Source organism: Penaeus chinensis, chromosome 31, assembly GCF_019202785.1.
Source record: "Penaeus chinensis breed Huanghai No. 1 chromosome 31, ASM1920278v2, whole genome shotgun sequence".
NCBI classification, from domain to species: Eukaryota; Metazoa; Arthropoda; class Malacostraca; order Decapoda; family Penaeidae; genus Penaeus; species Penaeus chinensis.
The window spans coordinates 16,707,122-16,732,121 of record NC_061849.1 but is presented as its reverse complement, the minus strand read 5'-3'; the positions used below and the strand labels follow the sequence as shown (position 1 = coordinate 16,732,121).

The 25,000-nt window shown below is 43.7% G+C and overlaps 1 protein-coding gene across 49 annotated transcripts in view; it reads right to left on the bottom strand.

Moving 5' to 3' along the window:
* LOC125041640 (myosin heavy chain, muscle-like) overlaps positions 1-25,000 on the bottom strand; it is a 37,268-nt gene that overhangs the window by 377 nt on the left and 11,891 nt on the right. For 4 of the 49 annotated variants that reach the window (XM_047636709.1, XM_047636705.1, XM_047636734.1 and 1 more), the window contains exons 8-22: positions 24,936-25,000; positions 24,388-24,657; positions 21,342-21,512; positions 19,274-19,607; positions 17,287-17,339; positions 13,811-13,898; positions 12,987-13,104; positions 8,956-9,085; positions 8,085-8,558; positions 6,303-7,189; positions 5,005-5,083; positions 3,329-3,574; positions 2,417-3,204; positions 1,855-2,308; positions 1,155-1,745 (exon numbers count right to left, since the gene is read on the bottom strand). The exon at positions 24,936-25,000 is cut by the window's right edge and continues 73 nt beyond it. In XM_047636709.1, coding sequence (XP_047492665.1) covers positions 1,155-1,745; positions 1,855-2,308; positions 2,417-3,204; positions 3,329-3,574; positions 5,005-5,083; positions 6,303-7,189; positions 8,085-8,558; positions 8,956-9,085; positions 12,987-13,104; positions 13,811-13,898; positions 17,287-17,339; positions 19,274-19,607; positions 21,342-21,512; positions 24,388-24,657; positions 24,936-25,000 — 4,748 coding nt within the window. Of the gene's footprint in view, positions 1-371; positions 399-1,154; positions 1,746-1,854; positions 2,309-2,416; positions 3,205-3,328; positions 3,575-4,578; positions 4,658-5,004; positions 5,084-5,499; positions 5,579-6,302; positions 7,190-8,084; positions 8,559-8,955; positions 9,086-10,012; positions 10,134-10,609; positions 10,728-11,143; positions 11,262-12,986; positions 13,105-13,810; positions 13,899-14,328; positions 14,417-14,888; positions 14,977-15,848; positions 15,937-17,286; positions 17,340-19,273; positions 19,608-20,339; positions 20,511-21,341; positions 21,513-24,387; positions 24,658-24,935 lie in introns of all 49 variants that reach the window. The other 45 variants (XM_047636740.1, XM_047636722.1, XM_047636741.1 and 42 more) reach the window with 30 other exon arrangements.

The following is a 25,000-nucleotide window of genomic DNA, read 5'->3' as shown; positions in this document are numbered from 1 at the left end:
CGTGTGTGTGCAACATAAAAGTGTTCATGTTGATATTATACGTGGGCATGCATGGTTTTGACTATTATCTATATTCTGTTTATGTACATTTGCTTACATACGAATATGTTGTATAAATGTGACTATATGGACGCCTATGTATATACGTATGCAACCATATATGTATAATACATATATGCATACATACAAATACACAATCACATATATACATACATAAATACACATACATACATATATAATATGTTGGGTATATGCGCATTCATGTGGTTCTAAATACAAACATTCAGAACACACGGAGAGAAAATTACACAGCAAGTCGACGGTTAAAGACACGAGGAGGAAGGTGTTCATGCCAAAGACCGAATACTTACTATGTCACTAAGAGGAGATACTTAGATCTGAAACAGAGGGATATAGGACATTAGCTACTTACAAGAGACTCATGCTAAGTGTTGTGGAAGATAGATTGAAAGATTGGAAGATGAACGTACGGGAAAGATAGATAAGTGATTGAAAGAATAATAGATATTTATGATGGATTGGTTGGAAATGTTTTAATTTTCATAGTCACAAATCTTTATTTTCGTATTACTTAACTGCCTTTTGAATTTGCAGGAACATAGAATTTGCAGATTGGTTCGTAGTTCATGTATTAAGATTGTTGTTGTACAGACATGTTACAGAAAGGTGTAGTTTATTGTATTTGTTTACATTAAAAAGCGTTATGAAGCAAGGGCGGAGGAAGGCCCGGTCACCAGGCATAACAAGCCCATATTAGATTATTAAATCCAGCAGCAAGGACTTAATTAATTCAATTAACGGGAAATCGAAGCAACGTAAATTAAATTCATGAAGGTTAAGATTTTGACACTGATCTCAGATCGTTTTATGATCTGATAGACTGTCAGTTCGCTTTACGGATTATCGAGTTATCTTTTCTTTTACTTTGTGTGGCTTTAAGTAAATAAATAAATAACAGATTCGAGAACGGAAGTGGAAATAACACAAAGAAGTTAATGTATTATCAGAATCCTTAGGGAATGAAGAACCGGAGAACGGAAAAAGAAAGAGAACTAGAGAGAGCTTCTCGCCGTTAATGTTGTTATTGCTCTGTTACCGATCTGCTGCTGTGGGCGCGTGTCCGGTGACCTCACCTGCGGGGACATCCGAGCCAGAGAACTGGCGCGGCCCTTCACCTTGGCCTTGTTGGCAGCCTGTTCGGCGTTCTCGACGCGCTCCTCGGCCTCCTCCAGCTCCTGCTGGGCCTTGCGGAACTTGGCCAGGTTGAGGGCGGCGATCTCCTCGGCCTCCTCGATCTGCCGCTTGTACGTCTTGATCTTCTGCTGCAGTTTGTCGACCAGGTCCTGCATCCTCTCGTGGTTCTTCTTGTCCTCGTCGGACTGGAAGCTGAGCTCCTTGATGCGCCTCTCGCACTTCCTCAGGTTCTTCTGGGCGTCGGCGTGGCGGCGGCTCTCGTCGTCCAGCTGGTTCTCCAGCTCCCTGACGCGGCTCTCCAGCTTGGCCACGGCCTTCTTGCCGGTCTTCAGGGCGTTGGTCTCGACCTCCTCCAGGCGGACCTGGAGCTCCTTCACGGACACTTCGAGGGCCTTGCGCATCTTCTCCTGGGTCTGGGCGTGCTCCTGCTCGGCGCGGAGCTCGTCGGCGAGGCGGGCGGCGTCGACCATGGCCTTCTTGGCCTTCTCCTCCGAGTTCTTGGCCTCGTTCAACATCTCGTCAAGATCGGCCTGTTGCGAAGAGAAAGCGCACATGGAATGACATTCTGAAACATGAAGCACTGTATTCACACGGTGTTATGCCTCCCAATCTCACGAAATCCTTAATCCCAAAACTTACATGCAGGGTCTGCATTTCTCCCTCGAGCTTCCTCTTGGCGACGGTGAGGGAGCCGTTCTGCGCAGTGATGTCGTTGATGTGGTCGTGGGCCTCGGCGAGCTCGGCCTCGGCCTGGCGGCGGCCGCGGTCGGACTGTTCCAGGAGCGTGCGGGACTCCTCCAACTCGCCGTGCAGGGCGTTGGCTCGGCGCTCCGCGATGCCATACTGTTCCCTGTACTCCGACGCGAGGCGCTGTTCCTCCTCGACGCGGGCCTGGAGTTCCTTCATCTCCCCCTGGATCTTCTTGATGTGTTTCTGGAGGTCGGCGTTGGCCTTGTTGGAGTGGTCGAGGGCGATCTCAAGCTCGTTGATGTCAGACTCGAGCTTCTTCTTCATGCGGAGAGCTTCAGCTTTGCCCTTTGCTTCAGCCTCCAGAGAAGCTTGCATGGAGTCAATGGCGCGCTGGTGGCATTTACTGTAAAAAATACGAATTAATGTTAATGTTATATTAGCGCGTTTATTATATAATTCATACTAGAGACTGATTTATGCATCGGTAAGATAAGAAATATACTAAACTCACCGGGTGTTCTCAAACTCCTCCTCCTTCTCCTGGATGCGCCTGTCAATCTCCTGTCTGACCTGGCTGAGCTCAAGCTGGGCGCGGAGCACCTTGTTCTCCTCCTGCTCGAGGGCAGCCTCGGCTTCCTCAAGGGCGGCCTGCAGTTCCTCCTTCTCGATCTCGAGGCGCCTGGCATTCTTCTGGATCTCGTGGAGGGATCGTCCGCCCTCGCCGATCTGGTCCATCAGGTCCTTGATCTCATCGGCGAGGTTCTTGTTCTCGCGGCGCACGGAGTCGAGCTGCTCCAGGTTCTCCTCGTAGGCGGCCTTGATACGGAAGAGCTCGGTCGAGTAGTTGCGGCATTCCTTCTGCGAGGCGTCGAGTTCGGCCGAGAGATCGTCGACCTTCATCTTCCATTCGGAGATGATCTTGTCGAAGTTCTTCTGTTTCTTTTCGGCGGCGTTGGCCAGCGCCGTGGCTCGCTCGACCTCGATCTGCATGTCCTCGAGCTCGGTGGCGATACGCTGCTTCGTCTTCTCGAGATTCATGTTCTTGATGTTCAGCTGTTCGATCTGCTGTTCGGCTTCCTCGAGGCGGGCGGCGAGCTTCAGGCGCGCTGCCTCGAGCTCCTCGGCGCGTGCGACGCCTTCGGACTCGTACTTAGCACGCCACATCTGGGCCTCGGCGTTGGCCTTGGAGAGCTGGCGCTGCAGATCGGCCTTCGCCTCGCCCTCCTCGTCCAGCTGCTCGCGGAGGCCGTCGATGTCGTGCTCCAAGTTGCGGAACTTACCGAGAAGAGTTGCACGTTCCTAAAAGAAGACAAGCATCGATAAATCTACAAACCACACTTCGCGAAACCACAAGCAGCGAAGTCACTAGAAATTCCACCAGCAGGAAGGAACGAAAGAAAGAAAAGCATCGGAAGCCCCATACCCTGCACTCATCGTCGGCAAGCTTCCTGGTGTCCTCGAGCTGGTTGGTGAGAGACAGCTTCAGCTTCGACAGCTGGCCGATCTGGCTCTCCGCTTCTTCCACCTGGCGCAGAAGGTCGGTGTTCTCCACGGCGAGCTTCTTCTTGGTGGCGTCGAAGTCATTGAGGGTGCGGTTGGCCTCGTCGAGCTTGGACTGGATCTCGTTAATCTGGTGCTGAAGCTGCTTGTTCATCTTTTCAGCAGCGGCCTGGATGGAAGCACGGGGTCAGTGGTCGTCGCATTGACTCTACTGATCTCTATCGTCAATTCATATTTCACAATGTTTCTTTAATCTCCCTTTTTGAATCTCCTGTTATTTTTAGCCCTCTGTATGTACATGTTTCAGCAAGAACAGAAGCTAATCAGTAAGCCTACTCAACGTTTCTGTAAAGGAATTCATAGTATTTACAAGAACAATGCGAGGAATTATGAAAATAAAATAAGAACGAGAAACAATGGAGGTTATGAAGAAAGTTAACGAAAAGATTATAAAAAATGAAACAAGAAAACACGCTTTGAAGACGAGTTGATGGGTAGCAGTGGAGAAGGGGGGGGAGTGAGGTAAGAAAACAGGTAGAATACCAGTCTAATGAGGTAATTTGGTCTACCTGTTCTCCACCTGGGAGCTAATTTAAGATCACGGGGAAACTGTTCCAACAGGAGGAAGGGGGTGGGGATACCACTACAAGCCTAGGAGCTTCTTGAGGAAACTATTAGGAATTTTAACTTTTGGAAAAATAATAAAAAAAAACAAATTTCGGTTGATATTCTGTTTCAGTAACTGACCAAAAGTTAAGGTAAAATGTGTATTAGTTAATGTTTTTCTAATCGGAATGACTGGTATCATACTAAAAGGATGACATGCACTTGAGGTTATTGAGGACAAACTCTTCACGACAATATTTTTAAAGCATTAAACTGACAAAAAATAAGACAGGAATGCGCTCCGCTGCTGCTTTCTAAAATGCACGACGACTTTGCAATCCAGAAATCATCACGGACAACGAATATAAAGACAAGTTTGAAAATTACAACTCTTGACAATCTCTTACCGTTAGCTTCCTAAACACAATACTTTTCTGCGAGACATCACTTACTTAGTAAAACAAAGTCTTAATTTTTTTTTAGCAATGCTGCTAATTCCACTAAAAGAGAAAGAGAGACGGAAAAAATATGATCTAGGTTGTGTGAATGAGTGTCTGCCTGTTTTACCTTATCAGTAGCCATTTGATCTGTAGCAAACTTCAAATCGTCGACTTGACCATTCAATTTTGCTTTTTCCTTCTCAAGCCTGTTAGAATAGTGTGTGTTAGCTGTTACCAAAAAAGAAAATAAAGATGAAAATCATAATGGTGATGAAGAAACCGAGAAGAGCATTGTTTTATCATCGGTGTCTCTTCACTATTTTGTGAATACTATACTTTTTTTTTACTTTATTTTCTACATTATTCAAAAGTGTAAATAGAGTTGAAATCCATAAACAAAGTGAAATCCACAAAACAAGTGAAGTACCCGAGCATTCGCTTGCGCAAGTCAGCCATTAGATGCGAGAGAAAGAGCAATTTTTATTATTTTCTTAAAGAGACGTGTTTGAGTGGGCTGACAACGGCGTCCTGGTTTAGTTTTGCTATTTTTTACCTTCTCGTTACTGAGCGCATCGGCTGCAGACCGAGCATCATTGAGTTCCGAAGAGAGGGTTGTCTTTTCCCGCTCCGCCCTGTAGCAAGGCCATAGACAAGAAGAGAGAAAAATGGCGTAAGTTTCTTTCCTTGAAGACGGCACCTAAGCATGCTACTTTGGTGCTTATGCTTTAGATAAACGAGGTGAAGAGAATAGGTGTAAAGGGGTAGTTGAGAGGGTACCTACAACGATGTCTAAGAGAAAGCCGGGAAAACAAAAGAGAGGCGAAAAGCGTATATATAAAAAAAAAAAAAGGGAAATCATTCCTATAAAGGACAGGAAAGAAAGCGTCTTTCGGCTTCTGGTGTGTAGATCCTCTGGAAATGTGGCGGGAAACTAAATAAGGGATATAAAGAAGGGTTAAGTAAAGCTCCCGTACAAAAAAATAGAAGGATCGCAGGATGGGAAAATCAAAGAAGGATGCCACTTTCTATTTTTTTTTCTTTTCTTTACCTTATCTCGAACAAGACCGTCTGTGGCAGATCTGGCATCATCAGCTTCCCGTTTCAGAGCCTCTTTATCCTTCTCCATCCTAGGTTAGAAGCAGATTTGAGGGGGGGGGGGCGAGCCACAGAACAAAATTATTAGAAAAAAAAATAAAGGAAATAGTAATTATATACATAATGTGCTGCGCTGCGTTCTGTTATGAGTTAGCTAATTCACTTATTTTTTTCGCTGCAGTTAGCCGTGTTAGAATATCATAGAGGTCTGCCAGGAAATAGACAAATTTTAGGTCTCCTGGATAGATGGGTATAATGGATTATTAAATGTACAAAATTGATGTGTATAATCACTAAAATGTTTACTATATATTCAATATAATACATGCATAAAACACACACACATGTGTGTATATATATATATATATATATATATATATATACACACACACACACACATACATATATACATAGATGTATATATATACATATATCCATATATGTATACATACATACATCCATATAAATATACATATATATATGTATATATATATTCATATATATACACAGACACATATGTATTTTTGTATGTATACATATATCTACATGTGTATATGTATGTATGTATGTATATGCGTATGTATATATATATATATATATTTATTTATATATATATACAAACATACACACACACACACACACACACACACACACACACACGCACATATAACGCTCAATTACACACAATCTTCAATGATGCCCCGCGTGATTCGCTCAGACATCCAACCGGCGTCCAGCGCGCGGCGGGCGACTCACCTGGCCTTCATCTTGTTGAGGTGGTCAATCTGCTCGGACATCTCGGCGACGGCGTCATTGTGCTTCTTGCGGAGGCTGGCGAGGGCGGCCTCGTGCTGGATGTTGGACTCCTCGAGGTCTCGGCGGATCTTGGCCAGCTCGGCCTCGCGCTTCTTGTTGAGCTCGATCTGCGCAGCGGTGGCGCCGCCGGCCTCGTCCAGGCGCTCGCCCAGCTCCTCGAGCTCGCGGCCCAGGTGAGTCTTGGACTTCTCGGACTTGGCGCGGGCCTGGCGCTCGTGCTCCAGTTCTTCCTCGAGCTCCTCAATGCGAGCCTGCAGCTCCTTGATCTGCTTTTGGAGCTTCGAGACGAGGCCCTGCTCGTCTTCCAGCTTGCATGCAAGGGAGGACACTTCCTTGTCCTTGCGCTGGATGGTCTGCTCGAGCTCCTTCTTGTTGCGCTCCAAGTCGGCAACGGCTTCCTGTGTCAACTTGAGGTCGCCCTCAACCTTCCTCTTGGCCTTGTCAACCTCGCCTCGCAGCTTCTTCTCCCTTTCGAGAGAATCCTCAAGCTCATCGAGGGTCTGTTCAAGCTTGGCCTTAACCTTGTTGAGATGGTTGCACTTGTCCTCGATGCCCTGCAGATCCTCTGCGGTCTTCTGGTTGCATTCCTGCAAGTGCTTCTTCTCCTTGTTGATCTTGTTGATGAGCTCGTCTTGGTGGGCGATCTCATCGTTGAGGTTGCGGATCTGGTGGTCCTTGGTGGCCTTGTCCTGCTCGGCCTTCTGCACTGTGAGCTCCAAGTCCTCGATGTCCTTCTTCAAGCCGGAGATCTCTTGCTCGATCTTCTTCTTGCCCTGGAACAGCTGGTTGCGGGCCTCCTCCTCCTGCTGTAGGCGCTCGGTGGTTTCCTGGGGGAGGGGAAGAGGCGAATGGTCACACTCCAGCACTCGACAACATGTCGGCTGATGTCACTAGTATACACATAGACACGCAAAGACACTAAGACAAAACACCACTAAGACACTATCAACAGGACACTACGGGTTGGGGAAATCGTGGTAAGTCCTACCTCCACGATGGTGTGGGGAACGTATAAGGAACCCATACTGGCTACAGCTAGAGTTTACAAGGGAAGTGTACAAGGGGGAGGGGTAGGGGCTACTCGTAACAGATCGTACACAAGACCACAGTTGGAAGCTGGGTCGTTCGTATATCGCTGCCTGAGCCAGACTGGTCGCTGAGGCTCCCTTTAACCCCAGCTGAGTGAGGTTGAGTCACCAGCCTCCACCTGGCCCACCTCATCACCGCTTACGTAAACAACCCACCCACCGCAATAGCTATATTTATAACTCAATATTTTCACAGAAATGATTTCCGCATTTTACAAAAACGTGTTGAGTGTGGGCAAATGCCAATATTGAATAGAGAGACATATTTGAAGACATAAAGGTTAGGGAGGTGTCTAGAGGGCTGAGGGGCTAAGGAGGGAAAGGGGAGGGAGGAGATTTTAGCTCTTAAAATTATCCATGACTTCATGCACTTTTCGGCACACTTAATGTTTACCAGGTGAGCTAAATAAAGCAGTAAGGGGATAAACTGCGAGGGTGTTGATGTGACGGATGTCGGGAAAGGGAGGAATAGGGGGCGAAGGTAGGGGCGGGGGAGGCGGGGAGGAGGGAAACCCACGTGGAAGCTACCAGATTTTACCTCATATGGGATTAAGGGAGCATAAAGTATGGGAGTTCTGTGAGTTAAGAGGCTTTAATTAGCGAACTGAAAAGGGTCTTTTTGACCGATACTTACGTTGAGCTGCGCCTCGAGGTCGGCCTTCTGACTCTGGAGTTTGGCCTGCTTGTCGAGGTACTCTGACACGTTGCCCTTGGTCGATTCGAGGGCGACCATAAGGTTGTTCTTCTCCTCGAGCAGGGCGAGGTTTGCGGCCTCGAGCTCCTTACGGAGCTTAGACTCGCGCTCGTAGTTCTCCTCAGCCTTAGCGGCCTTCTCCTCGAGGGCGCGGATCTCGTCCTCGATACGGGTGACGTTGAGTAGGGGCTTGACCTTCTGCCAGAGGCGGTACCATGCCCAGGTGCGGAGCTGCAGGTACTTCCTCAGGTTGCGCTGCACGACGATGAGGGCGACGCGCTGCTCCTGGAGCTTCTTGTAGGCCTTGCGGCTGGTGTAGCCTCGGATCCAGGATTGCAGCCACGAGATGATCTTGGCGAGGCGGTCGTCACGAATCTCCTCGAGCTGACCGAGCACGCCGGCGCGGAAGAACACCTGTGGGGCGGGCCGAGAGGGGCGTCAGGCATGGGAGGGGGAGGGGGTGTCAGTCTGGAAGTTACGCTTCGTTCTATCTTTGCTCTTTCTTTGTTTTGACACTTTGAACCAATGCTGAAATGAGCTGAAGCCTCTTTCTTAAGGAAACAAAAACAGTTATGTCTGAAAGCGATGATGGCTGCTGAAGGCTCTTATGGCTTGGAGAAGAAACTTGCAACTTTACTTACCAGCGGAGTTAGCAAGCAAGAAACTGGAGGTGTGAAAGCACGTGGAAAGTGAGCGTAAACGAGAGCAGCATCCAAAAGAGGGAGTTTTGAGCGAAGAGTGAAATGATACATTTTACACCGGCGTGTGTACACAAAGCGGCAGAAGACAGTGTGGGCAGACAAACAAATACCTTGTTTTGACCGTAACGGTATTGATTAGGCTCCAATTTGACGTAGTCTAGAATCATTTCTGCGCTAGGCCGGGGAGGAACCTGCTCCTTGCGTTCCTGGAGGAGCAGTTGAGGACACAGGACGCGGTATCTGGACGAGATCTTAAGTGTCAGAACGAACACAACGAAGGGACAGACGGGTAATCCTCGCGTCACTAGTTGACGACGAGGAACTAGGGTGAAGAAGGAGGGAGTGTTGGGCCGAGTGGTGGCTGTAGGCCCGAACACGAGGCTCCGGGTCTGCCGGTTTACAGGTGTGTGGGAGAGACAGAGAGAGTTTATAAGGAAGGTTATGAGCAATGTGAAGGATGGAGACAGGACATGACAGCCGCCAGTGGGACACATGGAGCTCCGTAAAGATATCGCGCGACAGGACAAAATCTGTCTGCCAGCGCGACGCTGCTCAAAACAGAAATTTGTGCGTACGCCCCGCACACTGGAGTTAGCCAACCAAAATTACAGAGGGTCAATACGCGGTGTGAAAATCATGACTAAATATACAAGAAAGTCACTCAGAAGAAAAAAAGAGAAAAACACAGTATATGTCACTACATTCTATTCTAACATCACACACAACTTGTAGAATCTGTTTGTTATGGAGTCGCCTAGACAACTATGCCTCAAGGCGACGCATCCTCATCCTCATCCCGGTCAAACGGATGCCGTTATAAGGGGAGCATTATCTGCGCTTCCTGCTGTCTGTCTGGGCGTGTCCCTTGGGCACCAGGCAAACAAAGGCTTCAGACAATGGTAACGAAAGAGAGATGAAGAAAAGGGCAAACGGAAAATGGGAGAGGTCGATACGCAGAAGTAAATAAATAAATAGATAAATAAATCATAGAGAAGAGAGAGAATCCTCCCTCTCCCGAGTCGCTGTGGGAGCCAAACTAAACAACAGAGGAGAAGGTTTGAGTTCTAATGAGGAAAAATAACGGATTTGGAGCGAGAAGGAAGCTACTCTACGCAAAGCTCCGATCTTCCCCGTCGCTGGGAGACGGAGAGGGGGCGGGCGACGTGCCTTTGTGTGGCCCATACGGAATTTCTCTGGCTCCAGTTGCACGAAGGTCAGCAATTCCGTGGTAGCCTTTTTGTGGTCGTCTTCCAGATCTTTGGTTATCTTAGGATTGAGGATGTTGTATCTAGAAGGGTTTTAAAAGGAGAGAGAAAAAACACGAGTGAAGGGAGACGTCATCAAAGCTGGTGATGACTGAGCAAGGCTGTGTTAATCAGTTCAAACTTTTTTTTTTTTTTAAGACACATAAAAAGACAAAAGAATACATTTCCAGGTACACAGTACAACTTCGCGGTCCTTCCGACGAAGATTCACACCAACACTTATATATACACGAGCAGAGTTAATGTCTTCGAAAGACCCTGCAAGAGTTCATACACATGGATAAGAAAATTCAAGGACTGAAAAACACATGTAGGAAGAGACGACTCGCTCGTTGAGAGTTCAGTCGCGTCCAAACACAGAGGGAAGACGGTTCACACAGACATATATAAGGATCTACCACTAAGAACGTCCAAAAAATGTACAGAACCAAATAAGGTATGATTTTTTTCTGGCTCCTTTTCATTTTTAAGAGACGGAGCCGACGCTTGGGAAACATGCCTTAGTGTGGCCCATCCTGTATTTTTCGGCTTCGAGGCTAATGGCATCGAGGAGGATCTGGCTAGCCTTCTTGTCATCTTCGGCGGCGGCGGCTGCCTTAGGGGCTAGGATGTTATATCTGTTGAACAGAGTCCGGTCTACAGTGCATCTATATTAGGTTATTTAAAAAGGATCGGGTAGCTTGTCTCTCGTTCGGAACACTACAGTAGGGCTCCAATCTCCACACGGGATCCACTACTTCATTCATCTAATCTCGGAACACTAACTTCATCTAAAGATGATCCTTTAAGACTATCAGGCACTTTAAAACTAGAAGCTAAGCCACTCCTTCATGTCGAGGAGATACACCACAGACCATAGCAGAACCTCAGGTACACTTCTACAGTATACTTCTGACCTAAATATATAGTAAAAAAAAAAACACTTTATAGATAAAAAAAAAAAAACAATGCAAAGGCACATGATTCCTAAACATGGATCATGCACTAGGGGAGGCTAACCCTCGACCCAAGCTGTAACTTAAGGAGGACGTGCCTTGGTGTGACCTAGCCTGTATTTCTCCGACTCGAGTTCCACAATTTCAAGAATGATTCCACACGCTTTCTTGTCATCCTCGGCCGCTGCAGCTGGCTTCGAGGCCAAGATCTGATATCTGACGGTGGAAACAGCACGCTAGGTGTTAAGTCGAGCATGACTGTGTTATGAGTCGAACACCTGGGAAATCTGTGGGAGTGGGTAGCTGTGTCCTCGTTTTCTTTCTTTTATTCCTTTTAGGGGGAGACTATAAGAAAGGTGTTCTTCGTTAACTATATATTTCTTCTTTTTCTTTAGAGAGGGATAACTCTTCAATTGAAGGCATTAAGAAATAGAGAGAACCGGGCTAAAATAAATCACCTTGCTGATATATGCATAACATCAGTTCCCTACCAATAAGTATCATCACATTAACGGAATTCAGCCTTATACATACCACTTACACGCCGATCCTGCAGATGCGGCTTTAGGTTCAGAATTCATGCAACTAAGCTTGTCAATATACCGATATTGGGGAAACTAACCCTTATATCCATCTAAAGGTATGGCATTGTCTGTTACCTCGCTAGCCATATCAGAGATAAATATAACAAAAACTACTTGTATATTCAAACTTTACAAACTTTACTAAACCGTACATACCTAGAGAATAAGGAAACAGAATCATTAAAAGGATAATAGATGACTCGTTTTCAGAAACTTGAGAATCCTTTTAAAGGGGAAACTAAGCTAAATTGATAGGAAGGAGAGGGTGATATCACATCGGCATTGGGATGAGATTTACCGTCTCGTTGAGCAAGGAAACAACGTCTTATGGATGTGTCTTGCGAGAGGTGAATGAAAGAGTTCAACATGAAACCATGTACAATGTCACATGATAAATGTCTTGGATTTCTTCAAACTCTTTTTTTTTTTTAGAGGGAAGTTGTGAACGAGAACGAATAATTTTCACGATGCGTGATGTAACAGTCGGAAAATTTATCACAGAGTCAAATTATTTATTCTCGTTCACATTTTCACGTGTATATATATATATATATTCGTCACAATGAATTATTATTAAGAGTTGGAAACTACAAGGGTATAAATATATTTGTAATATTCCAGCATTCTGCATTCTGTCGTGGTGATTTACTGAAATTCTCTACAACCCTTTTGTCGCAGATTTCGAAGAGGGATCATCATCATAAACGAAAAAAAAAAAAGAGGAAAAGGGGACATATGCAAATCAGTTACCAATCATTTGTTTTTCTTTTCTTTTTTTTTTTCTTTTTTGAAGTGTTCTTACCAGCTGACAATGCTACTCTTCAGAAGCGTGTGTGACAGTTCCTCCTTGAACTTTGAAACATCAAGAAAAGAAATTGTTACTTAAAGATATTCGCTTTCTTACCATTACCAAATTATACTATCGAAAATAGTCACACAAAAAGATGAAAAAAAAATGTATCTGTCATTAGAAATTCCTCATTTAATAACCTAGTATTTATCTGTACAATTACAATTCCTAATACAAATGAAAACTGTACACTACTGCCCATGAGAGAATGATGAAAGAAGCAATAAATAATTATAAAGTAAATAGTAAGTAAGTTTTGAATCAAATGTGACACAATGCCCATAGAATAGGCAAACAGGTAAATTAAGATATAATATATTAAAGGGTCTATAAATCAAATACAAAATACTAGAGAAATAGTAATGAATAAAACGTTCCATAAAGAAACAAATAAGAAAAAAAAATATGCAAAAAAACAAAAAACAAATAAATACCAAAAAGTAAATAAACATAGAAATAAACGAAATTAGATTTAATAGAATAACACGTTCGAATCTCGTAACTTACCGGTGCTTAAAGTCAGGGTAAATCATCCTGTTGGGGAAGCCCTTGCGACAGATACGAATGCCTTCAAGTACGCCGTTGCAGGTCAGCTGATGCATCACGAGAGCGGCGTCGATAACACCTGGTTTGGGAAGAGACGAGAGGGGGGGGGGAAGAGGGGGGGAGGGGACGCGTTACTTAGTGTTTTTCGTGGACACTTGCCGAGGCTTCCTGGGATTGTCTGGGGAATTCAGGGTGTCCTCTGAGTGTCCTTTTTAATAACTGATGTACGAAGGTGTACGATTTTTTTTTTTTTTTTTTTTTTTTTTTTTGATGAATTATTCGTTTATTTGGGGGATGGAAATCACTGTGAATAATACATGATTTTTTTCGGATAATAGTGCGAATAACACATGAATAAATGAATTTCTTTCATTAAATTCTGCATGCAGTAAGAACTAAGAAACTTGTTATTCTCAAGTCAAGCAAAAAGGATAAGAAATGAAATGACGATGGAATGAGAAATGGGTAAATGGGTAAATGGGTAAATGGGTAAATGTTGGAGACGTTTACAGAGAAGAGAAGATTGTGAGAAAAAGTGATTGGGTGAATGAGAGAGAGAGAAAGAGAGAGAGAGAGAGAGAGAGAGAGAGAGAGAGAGAGAGAGAGAGAGAGAGAGATTAAGACAGGAGAGGGAGAAAGGATAAGAGACAAAAAGAAAAAGAATCAAAGGCGGCGAGACCCATGAACAGCCTTGACCCTTTTCTCCAAACATATAAAAGAGAAAGGAAACTGAAGGGCAGACGAGCAGATCGGCGAGATGAGGGATATGGGTTGCGAGGTCTTACCAGGTTCCTTGTGCTCGTTAGGGATGATGCAACGAACGAAGTGGGGGGAGGTGCTCCTCAACACTGTCATCAGGTTGTTAAGTTGCTCCTGGAGAATGAATGGTGGACACACTAAGACACAAATATCTACAGGAAGACCGTAACCCGCTCGTAAAGGCTCGGATACGCTAATGGTCTACTATGGAGAAAAAAAGAGACAATGTGGAAAGTAAAAAACGAGTCACACAGGAATGCACCAGCTGGAGTTCCACCTCCGGGTACTGAGACATGACATTTTGGTAGGAGCGGAAGCACATGTTCCGGAAATACTGAGGCACTGTGGATGGAGGGATAAATCACTGGAAGACGAGACTGAACAGAGGAAATGTTCGTGTATTGTTTAGTTAGGAACACTGAATGTCTTCTCCATTGTAGACGGAGTTGTGACAACAGACGTGGACTTGAAGCAAAAAATGTCTTTTTGAATCAAGGAAGACTCAGCTAAGGTTTCTGGCTAGAAGGCACGACTGAGACCTTACCAGCTGCCTTATTTTCATTAGGGATGATACAACGGATGAAGTGTGGGCTTGTGCTTCTTAGGACAGTCATCAAGTTGTTAAGCTGTTCCTGAGGAGGGGAAGGAAAGCACTCAGAAAAAGGAACGCGACGATACAACAGACATCGTTTTCTTGGCGTTGCCCAAGAAAAAGTTTTTAGGGGACTAGGACAAACAAACGACTACTTCCTATGGAGTCTGCGAGACCTCAGAGCGCCGACGTTTCTCCTTTGGGCTCAGTTGTAGACATCTCACCGGTTAAACGAGAATCAAGGAGGGAGTACTACATAAGGGAGACCTTGACCCGCTAGCCAAGGGTTCATGCAGATAAATCCTTATCCCCTTGAGTCATAATAAAGGGTAAGGGGAGACCTTGGACCCGAGAAGTCATGTCACGGGTTTGTGGTCACCACGAGGGAGGACTGAGAACACTACCAGGAAAGAATTTTGAAGAAGGCAATCGGAGCCCCCAAACCACCTCGTTACGTGAGGCGTTGCGGTGCTGGTGCTCTGACTAAAGGGAGGTTCTACCCGATGTCTTACCAGGTGCCTTATTCTCATTGGGGATGATACAACGGATGAAGTGGGGGGCTGTGCTTCTGAGCGTAGTCATCAGATTGTTGAGCTGCTCCTGAGAACGACCGCAGGAGCGGTTAGTAGAGGTAAAGTGGAGAGGGTTCAACCGTGATCAAGAATAAGGAGTGTCGTGTGCGTGGAATGATGTGATGAGCGGTGTTTGAAGGCGATGCAAACCATTGTTCCAGAGAGGTTCGGGAAGTATGCGTTTATGATATCTGTCGACTTTGCTACTGCTACGGATTCTAGGACTTGAAGGGGACACGCAGAGAGAAATAATAGTCCGTTTTCATATGGATTTCGTTGGTCATAAAGGGAACTCAAAAAGTTCATCGTCTGCCATCTCTTCAGACCAACATCGACAGCTCTTCTGTCTTGGACATGGCAACAGGGAAACAATCAAAGTACAAAACAGGCACTACAATACTACGCTGATGGATAGAAAAAACAACAACTGTGTCGTTGACGGATGATTTGTTTTTATCCTGAAGAAAGTCTTATCTGACAGGTTTCATTTCTTTCAGAACTTACAAGGAGAGAAAAAAATAAAAGGTAGGGAAACAGCACCTGTCAAGTCAATAGCAAGGCAGTTCCCAAACAACCATACGCAGGCAGAAAAAAGCGAAAAGAAGGACAAAACTGAAAGTGGGGGAAATGCGTGCTTCTTTTAACACTATCGTCCTGTGGAAATAACCTCCCTTCTGGTCTGTCCTATTCCTTGCTAGGAGGGATACGAAACGGAAAGAGAGAAAAGAAAAAAAAGGGGGAAAACCAATCGGAAAAAATAAGGGAAAAAGTAGCTAGATAAGAGGGAGGAAAAAAAACAACAGGTAAAGGGGCGCATCCTTCAGCGAGCCCTTCAGGGTCACCTCCGCGAGTATGTTGCGGAGGGGAGGGGAGGGGGGGCGTGATATACTTCGTTCTTACCAGTCTGCTTGAATTCATTTGGAATGATGCATCGGATGAAATGGGGACAAGTACTCATCAGGGTGGTCATCAGCTTATTGAGTTGCTCCTAGGGTTAAATCAGGGTCGGGGAAGAGAGATGGAGCGTTAGCCATATCCCGGCAAATCCTTTCTTTAAACTGACTTTTAAAGAAAACACACTAGTTCTTCTACTTCGTAACAAAAAGAACTTACGAAGAAGGATATGACAGTGAAAAAAAAAAACTCATCAGAGTGAGAATTAAAAAAAAGAACAATATGGGCCTGTTGTATCATCCGCTCAGGAAGTCTGTGTTGGTGTATAACATATGAAAGAAGAACAAAGGAGAAATAAAACAGTCGACATAGAATCCTAAAAGTGAATACACAATATCTGTCATTCACCTTAAAATCCCAATAAATAAAGTGATTTGTAAATAAATGCAGACCACGTATAGTGCAGCTGCTCATTGGCCATGTAAAATAATTCTGACAAGTTCTGTTACTGGAAAAGATATGGAACACTTTAAAAGATGCAAAATGATTGTCTTAACTTGAATTATGTATGTACTTTTAATTAACTTAAAGTTGGCGTTTGGTATTACTAAAGAATTCAAAGACTTTTATCCAAGGCAGTCATAACTATAAATTGTGATTGAAACATTACATGAAAACAATGTCAGAGCAGTTTTATACATACAAATTAAAATTACATAATATACGATATAATGGTTAAAGGTAAATAGGTAAGTAGGTGTATGCTTTATATATACGTGTGTGTGTGTGTGTGTGTGTGTGTGTGTGTGTGTGTGTGTACATTGTTTATGTGTTTGAGTATGCAAGTATTTTGACTTTTATTGCGAAAGAATAATCAATGTTAAAGGTTGAAACTGTCAATATGTACATCTATATATACGTGTGAGTCTGTAAAAAATGAGTGAGTGTGCATGGAAATATGTAAAATACAAAAAAAAAAAAAATATATACATATAGTTTTAGAAGTTAGATATAAGTTAGATGAACATTGAAAATAAAGCATTTACTTCTGATGCGAAAATGCTTTCTTATTAATCCAAGTTATATACATATATTATATAGTATCACATTATATATATATATATATATATATATATGTGTGTGTGTGTGTGTGTGTGTGTGTGTGTGTGTATGTGTGTGTGTGTGTGTTAGTGTGTGTTTGTGTGTGTGTGTGTGTGTGTGTGTGTGTGTGTGTGTGTGTGTGTGTGTGTGTGTGTAAGTGTGTGTGTAAGTGTGTGTGTGCGTGTGCGTGTGCGTGTGCGTGTGTGTGTGAGTGCTTACATATATATATAGGTATATATATTTACATACACGTATGCATATATGTAAATATGCATAGGCACTAGATATGTATATGTATATAAAGGCCTTGACTGAAGAAACGAACACGCAACGGCATAGTTACCTTGTACATGCCGGACACAGTCTGGAAGCCTGAGCCCTTCGCCCGCTTGCCGCCTGCAGGGAGAACACAAGGCAATACTCATCTGACTCGAGCAAGCTAAAACGCGACTAAAACGTCAACATACTGACCAGCCTTTGGATGGTAGAGTAAGCGTTAAGGCGGTTATCATTGGTGTTATTTTTTTTTATTAGTAGTATCATCTTTGCATTTTTTGTTATTTTCGAGCTGAGGTCGATGGACACGTGACCGGGAGACCAGGGACAGAGAACGGTGAACATCCCACGAAGAGGAAGAAAAAAATAAACAAAACAGGACAACAATTTTGTTTTGCTTTTCTATCATCACTATCTATCTTTCTATTTTCCTTTTTTTTTTTTTTTCTAAAATTTGGCTCGTTGTATCTAGGGGACACCGACAGTAAGCCGAAGCGAGACCCACTGCTAAAAGACACTCTCTCATCTAATCAAAAGGGAGGACACAGAGAAAGGGAAATATTTACCCTGTACATCCCGGACACTGTGAGGAAACCAGAACCTTTGGCGCGTTTACCACCTGCCGGGTAGACAAGATCCTCTGAATCCGTTATTTGGGAAGAGAGATCAAAGCTTTTCCCTCTTTTTGGGGGGGTTATTCCTGCTGCTGTGGTTGAGAGTTGCTGGTTGGAGGATAGAGGAGTGGGAGGGCAGAGGGATGGGGCTGGTTGGAGGATAGAGGAGTGGGAGGAAGAGGGATGGGGCTGGTTGGAGGATAGAGGAGTGGGAGGAAGAGGGATGGGGCTGGTTGGAGGATAGAGGAGTGGGAGGCAGAGGGATGGGGCTGGTTGGAGGATAGAGGAGTGGGGGAAGAGGGATGGGGGTGGTTGGGGGCTAGAGGAAGAGGGGGTTGTGGGGCAGACTATGCACCCACCATGCTGGCTTGCAGATAGTGAAAAATAAAATAGACCTCCTCTGTCATTTTGGTAGGACGGCTCCATGCAGGGGTATAAAAAAAACGAGAAACAGAGAGAAAAAAACATTAGGTACAAGTTTTTTAAAGCATGTATGAAAATGTCTCTTCATTTGTTGTTATCTATAAACATCATTTTAATATTAATGCCAAAAGAGTGAGAAAAAATCGTCTCTAAAAATACATCATAGTACCGGCAAAACTTATTTCCGGTCTAAATACAGGATGCAAAAAACGAAGGCTAAGATACTCCTCTTTAAGTCATAATATACTCAAGAGAATAAGGTAAAATGTTATTATATTAGCAAGCAAGCAAAATCAAGAAAGCATAATAAAGCTTCTACTAGACTATCTGCTACACAAGCACGACCCTTATTTATAATTTCTGTAATGGAACTAATTCTATACAGTTCGATTATCGAAAGCTAAGAAAAGCAAAAAAACAAAAACATATATCTGTGATCTTGAAAAACAAAACTCAAAATAAAATGAAGAACCCTTAACCTAAGAGCCACTTTAAGAAACTAAAAAGTGAAAAAAACTAAAATGTCCTGCTTGTCATTAAGCTTGTTCTGACCGCTCTAATTTTAGATCGTCTCTAAGGCCTTGTTGACTGGTGAGCAGTTGGCTGACAGTTTACCAGGACGGAAGCGTACTCTGTGGAAGAGAGACGGTAGTTAGTGTTCATTAATGGCTGATGTGATTGATATAGTCAACAAGAGTGGGATTTGAATTGGGTAATGTGTATGAAACGTACATTAATTCACTGGAGCTCTTTTGGTTCAAACGAAAGAAAACATCTTGGAGATATAAATAAAAAAATATTATGATCCTATGATGCGTTCACGAGCTTTCACGGCGCTATACTCTCTTCAGTAACTCCTAATAACATTTACTGAATCTCACACCTCTTAACAACCTCTTAAGAACACTTAACACTTTAGAACCCATCTGAAACCTAACCCTGAACTCTTCTTAAAACTTAAAACCTAAAGTTCACGAAAAGACCCGCGAGCCCAAGGGAAGCAGCGACACTCACCACCCTTGCCACTGGTATCGGGTGCTCCCGACTGCCCGGGGTGGTCGGCGAAGATCTCGATGGCCAGCTGGTTGGTCGACTTCTTGATCTGGTCGACCACGGTGTCGTTGAGCGGGTCCTTGTTCTTCTCGAGCCAGCCAGTGAGGTTGTAGGGCACAGTGCCGGCGTAGTGGACGATGGCGAAGTGGGCCTCGGCTTGGCCTGGCTTGGGAGGCTTCGGCTTGATGAAGTTGGGAGACTTACCCAGGTGGTTAGTCTTCAGCTTCTCCTCGAAGGACTTGTCGGTAGCCTTAGGGAACATAGACTCCTCTTCAAGGATGGAGAGGATACCTAGAGGCTATGGGTGAGGCGGGAGAAAGAAGGCGCCACGTCAGCATGAACTCAAAAGAGAATTGGGGTTTGTATCTCCAGTATGGCATTTGTCTTTAGCAGGTTTTCCCCCCGCTGCTCTATGATGCATTTTGAATCTTTACAAAAAAAAAAAAAAAAAAAAAAAATTTACTTACCTGGCTCACAGCAAAAAAGAAAGTATAAAAGATATTCAGTAAGATGTCTGGTGAAATAAAGATATAGCAGAGAGATATATATGGCGGAAGAAGTAAATAAAATAAGCCTACTGTTTGCTGAACATTTTATATACAAGAAATCGAGAGGGGTGAGGGAACATTCAGTGCCAATCTAAGCTGTGTAATTTTCCCCACACTTTGTTTCTCTTTGAATGAAGCAAAAGCAGTGCCACGAGAACATATATGAGTGAGGAAACAGACAACACAGAGGGAGACACAGAGCGCTGGTCATATAAAGACTGAGGCAGGATGCATGAAATGACAAGACAGGAAGAAAGGACACTGAAACTGCTTCTTAAGAGCAGAAGAGAACAGCCCCTGCTACCCGCACGGAGAGGTGTATCTTGACACGATTGGCATCAGTCTGCCCACAGTATCGACGTCCTGATGTCAGCATCCGTTCAAGATATCACCTCAGCCCCACACACCACAGAGCTGTCTCACAGAACGACTAATGAAGAAAAGCAAGCGAAGGCCTCTAGCTGTTGTGTTGTAGAGGTTACCTTTTCAATGAGGTCAATACAAGCCTGGAGGTCAAGACCAAAGTCAATGAAGGTCCATTCAATTCCCTCCCGTTTGTATTCCTCTTGTTCCAGGACAAACATATGGTGGTTGAAGAATTGTTGTAGTTTCTCGTTTGTAAAATTGATACACAGCTGTTCAAAACTGTTGAACTGGGGATAGGAAGAGGTACCACACATCAGTAATTGAATGAGAAACATGAATAAGGAGTGATAATGTCGCTAGAAACATAGGTCGTCATTTGGCATGTTCTGCGACAGTGGACAAGGTAGAGACAGAGAGATCACAAACAGAAACAGACAGCAAAGAAATTCACAGGTCAGGGATGGCGTCTCGGTAACCTGGTGAGCCTGTGTTGTGTTTTCTTTCTTTCTCTGAAGGTAAACTGAACAGGGGGTTCGGAATCGACAACATAGAAACTAAGGCTGGACGGAAAGGGGTCCCTTTCGTCTTAGAGAGGACTTGACGACGACATCTACGATCGATTGGCACTATCGTGTTACCTTCTCAATAAGCTCAATGCAGGCCTGCAGGTCTAGACCAAAGTCAATGAAAGTCCAGTTAATGCCCTCTCGCTTGTACTCCTCTTGCTCGAGGACAAACATGTGATGGTTGAAGAACTGTTGCAGCTTTTCGTTGGTAAAATTGATGCAAAGCTGCTCGAAGCCATTAAACTGGAAGGGTGGCAATGGGGGGAGGTGTTGGTATTAAAAGGAAATGAAAAGAGAAAAGAAATCTGTTAAGTCCTTCAGACCAAGTCACAGTTGGCCGACGGGAGGTTCGTGCTCGGACTAAAAACAACAAAACAAACAAAAATGGGACCTTACTCCTTTTAAGGCCTGGGAGGTTTTGGGATAAAATCATCCAAAAGAAAGAGAAAAGGAAAAAATAAAATCGGCTGTCCTACGAAAACAAGCAATCACGCCCGCCTGCAAGAGAGGTGCTGGGAGCCAGTAGAAGGTACGGTCGTCACTAAGCTTTACCTTCTCAATGAGCTCAATGCAGGCCTGTAGGTCTAGCCCAAAGTCAATGAAAACCCAGTTAATGCCCTCTCGCTTGTACTCCTCTTGCTCGAGAACAAACATGTGATGGTTGAAGAACTGCTGTAACTTTTCGTTGGTGAAATTGATGCAAAGCTGCTCGAAGCCATTAAACTAGGAGGGCAGAGAGGAGTATGCAGGTCAGAATCACCTTCAATCTCAAGTCGAGGGAGTCAATAGGGAGAAGGTAATATACTATCTAAATTCATGGACCTCTATGCATATCTTTACATAGGTATACTTGTGTTCTTATATATATATATATATATACATATATATATATATATATATATATATATATATATATATATATATATATATATATCCTTGACTCACACAAGCACATACCTTTGATATGCATAGAAGTTTATACGTCTACGTATGTAAACTGTCACATACAAGCACATCCCAAAACCAAAGACGATGTTCTTCGGCAAAACCCAAAGCGATACACAAAAAACATCAAATGGTTTTGGAATATGATAGACGGATTTTTTTTTAAAGATCGGACAGATAAGACAGAAAGAGACATGAATCATATAAATAAAACGAATTACACAACGAATGTGGTATGTGTACATATAAAACGGAAATAGAGGTTATAACCAAGGCACGTTTCCCGGAGCCTTGTAGCGATATTGTCTTACGAGCATTAATGGGATTGTGTGGACCCCCGCTAGTTGTAGAAACAGGGGTGTGTTGGGTGTATAGAGACGCTATTCCGACGTTAGTGATCATCACACACCGGGGTAGTACCTCGAAGAATGACACTTTCATGACAGTGTTACCTTCTCAATGAGTTCAATGCAGGCTTGCAGGTCTAACCCAAAGTCAATGAAAACCCAGTTAATTCCCTCTCGCTTGTACTCCTCTTGCTCGAGGACAAACATGTGATGGTTGAAGAACTGCTGTAACTTTTCGTTGGTGAAATTGATGCAAAGCTGCTCGAAGCCATTATACTGTCGGGGATGACGGGATACAATCAGGAACTTTTTCTCTATTGTTTCATTTATCATGATCTGTCTTTTTTGTGCGTGTGAAAGGAATTGGAGGGGAGGTCTTCTTTTGTGTAATCGTAGATCTTCAAGGTATTACGGCGTGGTGCGAAACATAATAATGAAGTAAGAATCAAAGCATAGGGACTTCAGGACATCACAGAAATTAGGGAAACACTGCCACTGTAAATCAAATGCAGTAGAATTAAGGACGGGGGAGGGGGAAGGGGGGAAAGGGGGCCACAATGGGGTGGGGGGGGGTGCAACGGGTATAGAAATCTATGATATACAGATATATACTGAGAATTAACAGACATCAGAATAATGTTGCTTGTTGGCTGTGAGGCTCTCGAAGACGATGATGCTGGATCGAATTGGAAAAAAAAAAAAATATGCAGCATGCTATTATAGAGGAGGAAAAGTGGAAAACCAACAACAGTCTCATCAACAGAAAAGAACATCTTGTTCAGTTTTCTTTGGACAGAGATTTTTATAGAATTATAGTCTTGCATGATCTCGTCCAGACCGGGTTTGTATGTTTAATCGTCATAACCACTCTATGTAGTTAATCAATATAAAATGACATGCTAGTCTCGGATCCATCGGGTTCAACTGCAAAAGGGAACAAACACACAGTTGAAAAAAAAAAACAAATACAGCAACATGGTGACGGGTAGTTATACGTAGTGATTATCCGTCCTAGAAATCACTCAGTTAAAACTTCCAAAAAAATAGAAATAAAAAGAAGAAACAGAAAATCAACCAAATCAATATGTCCTTGGGGGTATTTGGAACAGAAAAGAACGATTTCGAAGCCTGGAAGAAAGAGGCCTTGTTTCTCGTCACCCTTTTAAACTCCAGCAAGAATTCCCTTGTGGTAATTGGAGGTCAGAGGGGGACACAGGGGGTTTGATGGTCAGAAAAAAATAAGGGAGGGATTTTTTTTTTAAAGAGGGAGGTGGAGGGTAAAAAAGGGAGGGAAAGGGGAGGGGCACACAGATCCTCCTGTTGGATCTTTAATGTGGGAACACTATTTACAAGGGTACACAACTACCTACTACAGTGGGCACATCCCAAGAAGAAAAACAAATGTTTGGGTTTTCATACCGACTGCAACTAAATTTCTTTTTAAACAAGGCAGTGCGCTTTCTCCTCATCCATTTTGTGTCGCCATAAACAAATGACGATCGATGCACTGCTGGAGACCCAAGTTGTACTGTTTTCATTAGAGAAAGGGGACATTGTCAACAGCAATTGGGGGGAGGGAAGGAAAAGGCTAAATGCAATCGTATACCAAAAGTAGCACATGTTCTTATTTTTTTAGGTCCTGAAAAAAATGTATACGTTCATATACACATTTATGTGCGTGTTAACACATCTATCTATATACATATGCATATAGTGATATGTGGATGTATGGATGTATGTGTATGTGAGTGTGTGTGTGTATATATATAATGTGTGTGTGTGTGTGTGTGTGTGTGTGTGTGTGTGTGTGTGTGTGTGTGTGTGTGTGTGTGTGTGTGTGTATGTGTGTGTGCGTGTGTGTGTGTGGATGTATGTATGTATGTGTGTATGTATGAATGTATATATATACACACATATACATATATATATACACATGCATACATATACATATGTATACATATATATACACATGCATATACATATATATACATATTTATGTATATATATATATATTTATGCACACACATAGACACACACACACATATATATATATGTGTGTGTGTGCATGTGTGTGTGTGTGTGTGTGTGTGTGTGTGTGTGTGTGTGTGTGTGTGTGTGTGTGCACAAACACATACACATATATAGGAAAGTACTTAATAGATTTCCTTTCAAGGAAATTCAATAAGTGTCTCAAGCCGTTACCCACATCCTAAAAATAAATATCATAGCATTTTCAATTACATTACTGTCTCAATAAAAAAAAAAATTATTCAAGGAAAAATAAATAAGAGGAAAGTGCCACTTACGTCGAAGATCTCGAAGCCAGCGATGTCGAGCACACCGATGAACATGACTCGCTTCTGGCCGGTCTCGAGAGTGACGTTGCACTTCCTGACGAGCCACTTGAACATGCGGTCGAACAGAGCCTTGGCCAGGGCGCCGACGGAGTAGTACACCTGGTCCTTGTTCCTGCCCTGGGTCACGAACTCGTTGCCGACCTTGATCTTGGGCTTCGTCAGGTTCTTGTACAGCTCGGCGCCGTCACTGCCCAGGAGCTTGCCGCAGATGTCGCCGGTCTGTGGTGCAAGGGCGGCGGGTGAGGGAGGGCGAAGGAGGGACAATGCAGGGAGGAAATATTAAGAGTTTGTTCGCTCGGGGAGGTGGAGAAGGGTTATCTCTCACGGTGGGATAATCCAGTAGAGAACGAGAGGAGGAAGAATCTTCAACTCATTCTCAAATTGCTTCAGAGAGAGAGTGGAAATAAAGCTTCTCACAAGTATGAATAAATAACATAAACATTTAAGTCAGAGATGAGATAGAGAGAAAAAAAGGGTTCAGCCTAAGAGAAGCTGACCTCAGTGCCGTCGGGTTCTGCCTGCTCCTCGCGACCCCTCTGCTTGAACTTGAGGTTGCCGAAGT